The sequence below is a fragment of the Vipera ursinii genome (genome assembly GCF_947247035.1).
Source record: "Vipera ursinii genome assembly, chromosome: 5".
Classification (NCBI taxonomy): Eukaryota; Metazoa; Chordata; class Lepidosauria; order Squamata; family Viperidae; genus Vipera; species Vipera ursinii.
The window spans coordinates 84383729-84393294 of record NC_139518.1 but is presented as its reverse complement, the minus strand read 5'-3'; the positions used below and the strand labels follow the sequence as shown (position 1 = coordinate 84393294).

General features: G+C 39.4%; 1 protein-coding gene across 3 annotated transcripts in view; it reads right to left on the bottom strand.

Moving 5' to 3' along the window:
• Window positions 1–477: 477 nt before the first annotated feature.
• Window positions 478–9566, bottom strand: part of HERC4 (HECT and RLD domain containing E3 ubiquitin protein ligase 4) — a 52488-nt gene continuing 43399 nt past the window's right edge. For all 3 annotated transcript variants that reach the window (XM_083364624.1, XM_083364625.1, XM_083364623.1), the window contains 4 exons: window positions 7651–7733; window positions 6924–7107; window positions 5993–6095; window positions 478–3147 (listed from right to left, as the gene is read on the bottom strand). In XM_083364624.1, coding sequence (XP_083220750.1) covers window positions 2939–3147; window positions 5993–6095; window positions 6924–7107; window positions 7651–7733 — 579 coding nt within the window. In that variant the 3' untranslated portion in view covers window positions 478–2938. The remainder of the gene's footprint in view (window positions 3148–5992; window positions 6096–6923; window positions 7108–7650; window positions 7734–9566) is intronic.

The following is a 9566-nucleotide window of genomic DNA, read 5'->3' as shown; positions in this document are numbered from 1 at the left end:
ACAACTTCCAAATTCTGGATCCTATTGAGGTGAGGTACTCAGTGGCTCAGTGGGCTAGGACGCTGAGCTTGTCGATCAGAAGGTCGGCAGTTTGGCGGGTTGAATCCCGAGTGCCGTGTAACAGTGTGCGCCTGTTACTCGTCCCAGCTTCTGCCAACCTAGTAGTTCGAAAGCACGTAAAAATGCATGTAGAAAAATAGGGACCACTACGGTGGGAAGGTAACAGCGTTCCATGCGCCTTTGGCGTCTAGTCATGCCGGCCACATGACCACAGAGACGTCCTCGGACAAGTGCTGGCTCTTCGACTTTGAAACGGAGATGAGTCGGAAACGACTAGCACGCATGTGCGGGGGAAAACTACCTCACTCGATGGTTTAGGAGGGTGGGGGTGAGGCTAAGTGGTATCTGTTGTAGTGGGGGAAGGTTCAAATTGGGTACTGTATACTTGAGGTGAACTAGTCTGCCACTGATTTGCAAATATTTGCAGGCTGCAGATTCTCTTGATCTTTAGGTATCTTAGAATACCATTTCCTCCTTTTTTCTGCTTCCCTATAGTTACCACCCCTAGGCATTTTCCAGATGCCCTCCACACACCCCACCAGAGAAGACCTATACATATGGTTTGATCTGAACACACAGCAGATGAAACTAATATATGGACATAAATCTAAATCTAAAAGGTCACTCATGGACCTAACCAATTCAGACAAAACGGTTAAGTCCTTGTGATATCCTGTAAAACGGGTCCCCAACCCCCATGGCTTATTAGGAACTGGCCACGCAAATGAGTGAATGTGCGTGTATGGGATCTAGATAGCACACAAAACCATGTCCCTCCCAGTCTGTGGAATTTTGTTTTCCATGGAACTGGTCCCTGGTGCCCAAAAGGTTTGGGACTGCTGCTCTGAAGTCAGAACTTGTATGATCCTCTCCAAAGAGAAACAATTTTGTACTACCTGTGCAGTTATTGTTAAATGAAACTTTAATTTTCCACAATTTATTGGTTCTCTGATTAAATGACAGATGCCCGTCTCCTTTTGTCTATAAGTTACACTATTGGTAATGAAACCAAGTTTACCATTTGGGTCCTATAATAGCAAGATTTTAAAAATAACAAGAAATTTAGCTATAGTCAAATAAACCTGGTTTTATCACACACCAGGCTATCTTGTTTGGGGTTCTTCCTGTAAAGCAGGAAGATGAAGAATAAAACGTAAATATGCATGTTTAACTGTTTTATGTCAAGATTTATAAAAGAAGGACTAGGGGTGATATGATAGCAGTGTTTCAATATCAAAGGGGCTGCCACAAAGAGGAACTATTCTCCGAAGCATCTGAAAGCTGGACAAGAAGCAATGGATGGAAACTAATCAAAGAGAGAACCAACCTAGAACTAAGGAGAAATTTCCCGATAGAATAATCAACCAGTGGAATGGCTTGCCTTCAGAGGTTGTGAGTGCTCCAACCCTGGAGGTTTTTAAGAGGAAACTGGAGAATCATTTGTCTGAAATGGTATTGGGTATCCTGTTTGAGCAGAGCGTTGGACTAGAACAGGGGTAGGCAACCCTGGCTCTTTTATGACTCGTGGACTTCAACTCCCAGAATTCCTGAGCCAGCCAAGAGTTGAAGTCCACGAGTAATAAAAAGAGCCAAGGTTGCCTACCCCTAGACTAGAAGACCTTCAAGGTTCTTGCTGTTATTCTTTCCAGGCGTTTCAAGATAAGATATACCTTTACACATTATTTCAGCAGACCTGAATATATAATTGACAGGATTCAAATGAATTTGTACACATGCTCATCTTAAAATAATTTAGACCTATGACTTAAGCAATTTTTTCCATAATGTTAAAAAAATGAGACTTTTACATGTATACATTATCCATTTTCATTAAAATATTTTTATTTTATGCTTGAATTGTTCCACCGCAGTTTATAAATCTAAAAAAAATAAATATTTATTTCACAGCTGAAAGTGACGTACTATTAATAACATGTAAACATTCAGGAATTTAATTAAATTTGATACCCCCCCCCCAATAACTCCACCTGCTCCATTCAGTCATCACCTCCAATGACCCAAGTTCTTAAAAAACTGAAAAAAAGTAATTTAACCAAAATTTTAAAGCTACTCCAATAATTACTGTCTTTCCAGTAAGAAAGACAAAATCTTAGTTCTGCCCAAGAGAAAAAAGTAGAATTTGCTGATAAATTCTGGACCTATGCCAAACATCCCAGTTTTATTTGGATTACCATGAATCAAATCTCAAATTTTAAGGTATTTTTCTTTCATAGTTTTAATTAACAAATCACAACTCCATGGACGTGTGAAGGAATTGTCAAAAAAAAAAAGTTGTCACTGAAATCCTCTTGATTGCTTTCATTGAAAAAAAAATAGTTTCAGGATGAAATGGTTGCTATATAAATTTTCCTTGGTGTGGTAAATCACTGTGTCTTCACCAAACCCATCTCCAAATGTGGATAAAGATATTGTTTTCTCTTTCTGTTTAACAAAGCAGCCTCAATTCCATAAAGCAATAAATACTGCATGGCTAGAGCTTATTTTATTTTTTAAAAGTCTTTTAACAAAATTAAAATCTAATTTGACTTTCAGTGATTTGAAAAGAAAAGCACATCTTTCACACACACAGCAACATTTTTGCAATATGTGAAATACTAAAATTTAGTTATGAAACTTTTAGTGTTTATTCCGTTGCATTTTTATTGTTAAGATGGCAAAATGCAATTCCACAGTTCTCATCAAGACAATCATTAATAGAAGGATTTTTGGCTCCTGTGAAAGAATCAGATCACTGAATATAGTTTATGAACAAGCTTATAATCATCACCACTTGGGTATCTCTCATTTACACTGCAAAGCGTATAAGCATTGGCTTAATGTTCCCAATTAAATGATTGGATGGTGCAGAGTTTTTACATTATACTAAATTGAAGCCTTCGCAGTGATCGATTGCTTGGATCAACTTCGATCTGAGTATTTCCTTGTTGGTATATTTTGGAAGATCAAGAAGATTAAAACATGTATGAGATACTGGAAGATATCCATCTCCACCTCCAGTTGGTTGGATAATAAGACTAAGGCTCTTCATTCCAAGTATAGGAATACGATCACTCCCTGTCAAAAACACTAAAAAAAGAAAATGGAACAATCAGTTATCAAAAATTTATCACAGAGTACCATTATGTAATAATATACAGGACTGCAATGTAAAGATTTTTTTTAACATACTACGTTAAAGAACTTTTGGCTAATCACAGAATTATTTACTTTTGTGGAATCTATATTAATCCGTAAATCTGCAAACAAACTACTTAAACCTTCAAGAATTTAGTGTTCAGGGAGTGAATTCTATCAGGGTAACCACAGGGAAGATTTTATCATGGTGCCTGCCACCCATCACCCCAACTCTTACAGACCAGATATTCAAAACTCAATCAGATTTAAAACAAGCTATGAAATACATCCCTCAGTTCAGGAGGAAATTTTTTTTTGACTTCCTAAGTGTAAAAAAAAGAAAGAATGTTGCATTGTTTGTCAATTAAAAGGAATGTTTAACAAAGTTATGTTTAATAAAATGAGAGAATACTAAAGATTCCTAGAAAACTTAAAATAGTGTATAGTCTTCAGGAAAAAAAAAGTATTTGTTTGAAATATTCACCTTATATTTTTTCCTCTTCTTAGCTTTTTAAAAATATATTTACTTATGTGTAAGGACCCACTTCAATCTACATCTTAAGAAAATAGAACTCTTGGAAATGGTTTCTTCCAACAGGAATTTTTATTAAGAGAAATTGACTGAAGGCATGTTAGACAGGATCTGGGGGATCCCCCCACCATTCAATGTTTTAAAGTGTTCCCAAGCAGCCCCCCACCCCGCACTTCTTCCAGGCGATTCAAACCGGCAGATTTCTAGGTGTTAACTCCAGGAAAGATAACATCAGTCTGGCTCCGTCCCCATGATCATTCAATCCTCTCTCTACCCAGATCCCCCCCCCTTTCCCTTACTGTCGGTAAAGAGAAGAGTTTCAGAGAGGCATAGGATGAAAGGTAGATGGCCACATTGTTATGGTTAGCAGACAGGAAGTGAATCAACAAAAGGTTACTTTGTATTGAATACAGGAAGTGAAAGTAGTAAAAACCCCATGCATACCCTCTCCCCTTTTTTAGGATGACAGAATCCAGAAGATAGTAAGGATTAGTTTTTAAATCAGAGAAGATAGATAGAAATGAAAATATAACTGGATTCTGACATCATGTTTCCCAAGAGAGCCTTGGTGGAACAGTGGGCTAATGCCTCAAGTAACACCAGCTGCCTGCAATTAGTGCAGGTTCGCATCCCACCAGGCTCAAGGTTGACTCAGGCTTCCATCCTTCCGAGGTAGGTAAAATGAGGACCCAGATTGTTGGGGGCAATAAGCTGACTTTGTAATAATGCCGCTTGCTGCGGGGTTGAAAGCCCTAATAAGCAGGCATATACATAGAATGAAGGCTATTGCTAAGCACATTGATTTGTGCTTTAGATTGTAAGCCAGGGCAGGATATAAATGGGATTAAAATAAAATAAAAACAAAATAAAAAATAATACATTCTACATTTTATAGGAAACATCGGCTCATATTGCAAGGCAGACCCATATGTAGTATCAGCATAATATTGCTTGTAAGCTTCAGGCTGGTATGTTCTCTTTCCTCTAGTGCAGGGGTATCAAACTGCCAGCCCACAGGCTGATTGCATCACGTGGAGGCTGTGCCCACTCCAGCTCTGGCAATGCAAAAAAAGTTGTGATATGTCGCAACACGTCCTGTGAAGCGGCGAGTTTGATACCGGTCCTCTAGTGTGAAGAAGTGAGGAAAAAAGCCTTTTCTACCCAAAGTTATCTCCAAGATTCCTGGAATTCTGGTTCATCTGAACTATAGTTGAGTAATTAACTCTGATCCCTGACCCAGGCTTCTGTGAATAAAACATAAGATAGACCTCAACAATACATAACTAGACATCCAGTTCTATAGTACGATTACCCACTCTTCTGCATGACTTGTACCAGGGACTGCTGAGGGGAAAAGAGACTTTCCCATTCCAAGAGCAGAAATGGTTTTCATTCAAAGAAATTCATTCAACTCCATTCATTTAATTTATACAGCCGCTCATCTCACTTGCATATGATTTTGGATCGTGTACACAATTAAAACAAAAAGAAAAAACAAAAAAAATCAACCATTAATTAAAAACAGTTAAAAAGCAAAGTAAGCAGAAGGTAAACTGCCTTCTGGACAGTTTAGAAGTGGAACCTCATACTTCTGGGTATGTCAGGGCCTACGTCAAGCCCACATCTTAAGAAAGCAGAACTCTTGGAAACAATTTCTTCCAAGCAGGAACTTTTATTAAGAGTAGGAGATAGCAGGCATAATAGACAGGATCTGAGATTTCCCACCCAACGCAGTAGATTATAGTGTCCCCAAGCAGGACCCCACACCATGGATTGACGGCCCAATGTGGGATAGCCAATCCCCAAGTGTTAAGTCCGTTGTGGGAACCAGGGAGATAACATGGCCCGTCTCCAGTTTGCACAGTGAGGGTCGGCGGCTTCTTCACACCTTTGTCTGGGAGCGTGGACATAAACCAGGCACTGAAGTTATATTCCTTATTCTCCTTTGTTCTTAACTGACAGTTTAAAGAGTTCAGAGATAAGGAGGAAACAGGATGCAGACTCAATAAACAAAATAAGGGTTTACACTGTAGTGAAAGGAGAAAGTGAAAGCAATAGCAATAGCCCTGCAGGCACATCCCCCCCTCCCCCTTGGAAACATGGCAAAACCCAGGAGAGGTGGAATGAAGTGAAATAAAATAGGAATGGGTTTTGACAAGGTGGCTCTTGCTTACACTGGAAAGGAGATGAACGATAGATTTAGCATTATATGCAAAACAGGACCCCAGCTAAGTCAAGATGTATTCATTTTATAAAGATACTTACACAAAAACTGTTTCTTCTTTTCCAGTGGTAACTCATGAAAAACTTCCCAAAAAAATTTAATTGTTGGATGTTCTGCCCAATATTCTCCTTTGTATTGAGTGTTCTAAGGACAAAAAAAATCAAAATCATACTATTAAAGAATATTCTCCCTGGGATTCTTTCTTCCTTCTCCATTGCAAATGGTAGACTACGTTGACCAGATATTGAAGTGCAGGCTAGGACACTGCAAGGGACTGTGCAATATGCATGCTTAAATAAGCCATTTACAAACTATAGCTATAGTCTTCCACTAATTTAAGTGATATTTATCATGGGATGTCTGGGGAAACATGCAAAGGACTGCAGCATACATAAATTTTCATTTTCTAATCCACTATTTGAAAGTTTACCACCAACCATATTATTATTTGGTTTAATAAAGGCTCAATGTCTATAGGTAAAGGTAAAGGTTCCCCCGCACATACGTGCTAGTCGTTTCCAACTCTAGGGGCCGGTGCTCATCTCCGTTTCAAAGCCGAAGAGCCAGCGTTTGTCCGAGGACGTCTCCGTGGTCATGTGGCCGGCATGACTAAACGCCAAAGGCGCACAGAACGCTGTTACCTTCCCACCGTAGTGGTCCCTATTTTTCTACTTGCATTTTTACGTGCTTTCGAACTGCTAGGTTGGCAGAAGCTGGGACGAGTAACAGGCGCTCACTCTGTTATGCGGCACTCGGGATTCGACCCGCCAAACTGCCGACCTTCAGATCGACAAGCTCAGCGTCCTAACCCACTGAGCCACCGCGTCCCTCTCAATGTCTATAGTGAGGTATTAATTTTTTTTTCTTTTCGTAACAAACGTTCTCTGTTACCAAAGAGGACAAGAAAATAACCTTGGCAAATAGAAGGCTTAATTCATGAACAGCAGCTAATTTCTGGCAGACCCCACATACCTTCTCTAGTTCTTTCCAATCATAGTTTGTGTTCCCAATCACCATTGCTTGCAGTTCATTGGGCTCAAACAGCTGAAGAACTTTACCACCACACACTTTGTGAAAGCCTTCATGGAATGCATCATAGAGAGAAGCCACAGATTTATTGAATATGTAGTCCACGTAGGCATCCACAAACTCTTGCCTAAAATCAGATTAAAAGAAAAGCCCTTTAGAAATACTCATTTAGCAATGGCAATTATTCTTTTCTTATAACTCATGAATAACAGATTGAAAGAATCAGGTAGATGGCAGTACGAACATTTCTTCTTCCTTCAACAAAATATTCTATAAAATATTCCAACTATTCAGTCAGGCAAAGGCTTAATTCAGCTAAATCACGGATAGATAAATGTTATGAAAGTGCCGCTCCTCTTCCTGACTCTGGGAACTTCATTTATGCTATACATTAAGCCCAAACATCCTGTATGTCTGACTTAAAGTAGGTTAATTAAACATAGCACTAGCTTCTTTAATGCTTTCATACGTATCACAGATAGAGCACCAAAATTAAGAACAGAAGGAAAACTTGGACCTATGTTCATTCCCAGTTTCATAAGACAGTTTATGAAACCAGAGAGAGCTATCTGATCATCACTAGTATGTTGGTGACTTGATTCCTTTTAGTTAATTTTGAATTAAAAGTAGAAAGATGAAATGCTAAATGAAGTACACTATTAAAACCTACCTATTCTGTTTGACAACGGGGATATCAGCGCCATTTGGAATTAGCTCTTTAACTTCTGTGGCACCAAAGTTTTCTACCGTAATCTGTTCAGGAGAGAACAAGGTATCTTACGGCTTGCTGCAGAAGATTTCAACATTTTGTAAAGAGCATCATATCAAATCTTCACTAGAGACAGAAACATACAGAATCATGTAATATGGCTATGCACTGTGGGCACAATTATTAGGTAAGTTGTATTTTGGAGGATTATTGAACCATTATGGTGCTCCTGGTCAATCCAAAATGCTGATAAACCTTAAACCTGAATGTTTAAGAGAGTAAAAGTGAGGTTTTGGCTTTCTTAGGAGAATGCCAATGTGTGCACAATTATTGGGCAACTATTAGACTGCAGAATTATCATGCGAGTAAAGGAAAAATGAAAATTTACCCACCCCACTCATTTATTTGCATCTGTTAAAAGTAGGAATAATAAACAAACAACTCAAAATGTACAAAATAAACATTTCTGACATTTCAAAGAAAAGGATCAGTGACCAATATAGCCTCCCTTCTTTTCAATAACAGTCATAAGCCTTCCATTCATGGAGTCTGCGTTTCTTGATCTGTTGACAATCAATGTTTTGTGCAGCAGCAGCCACAGCCTCCCAGACCGTCTTCAGAGAAGTGTACTGTTTTCCTTCACCTGAAATCTCCCATTTAAGAAGGGCCCACAAGTTCTCAATAGGGTTTAAGTCAGGTGAAGAAGGGAGCCATGTCATGAGGCCTTTACTGGGTAGCCATGCATAAAAATCATGCTCTTCTTTGAAAGATGCTTTTTCCTGTACTGCTGCTTGAAGAAAGTTGTCTTCTAAAAATTGGCAGTAGGTTTGAGTGTTATTTATTTAGAGTCCATCTTCAACCTGAAAAGGTCCAACTAGCTCATCTTTATTACTACCAGTCCATACCAGCACCCCACCTCTACCTTGCTGGCATCTGAGTCAAAGTGGAGCTCTGTGCCCGTTACTGATCCAGCCACAGGCCTATCCATCTGGTCCATCAAGGGTCACTCTCATCAGTCAATAGAACCTTTGAAAAATCTGTCTTTAGATATTTCTTGGCCCAGTCTTGCCATTTCAACTAATGTGTCTTGTTCAGTGGTGGTTGGGTTTCAGCCTTTCTTACCTTGGCCATGTCTCTGAGCACTGAACACCTTGTACTTCTGTGCACTCCAGGTTAAGTTGCAGTTCTGGAATATGATAGCACTGAAGGACAATGGGTTCCTGGTAGCTTCACATTTGATTCTTCTCAAATCTTTGGCAGTCAATGTGCGTCTTTTTTCCTCAAAATGTTTCTTGCAAACCTGTTGACTATTTAGAATAGAATAGAGCTAGAAGGGACCTTGAAGGTCTTTTAATCCATCCCCCTGCTCAAGCAGGAGAACCTGTACCATCTCAGACAGGTGAATGTCTAGTCTCTTTTTACAAGTCTCCAGTGAAGGAGCGCCCACAATTTCTGGGGGTAAGCTGTTCCATTTGTTGATTGTCCTCATTGTCAGGAAGTTTCTCCTTAATTCCAGGTTGCGTCTCTCTTTGATCAGTTTCCAACCATTGTTTCTCGTCCTGCCCTCTGATGCTTTGGTGAACAACCTGCCCTCCTCTGCCTTGTGGCAGCCCCTCAGATACTGGAATATTGCTATCATGTCTCCCCTATTTCTTCTTGTCTTTAGACTTGCCAAACCCAAGTCCCGTAGTCGTTCTTCGTATGTTTTAGTCTCCAGGCCTTTGATCATCTTAGTTGCTCTTCTCTGAATTTTTTTTCAAATTCTCAACATCTTTTTTGTGATATGGTGACCAAAACTGGCTGCATTTTTCCAGGTGTGGTCTTACTAGGGGTTTTATAAAGCAGTACTAATATTTCACGTGAACTTGATTCTATAC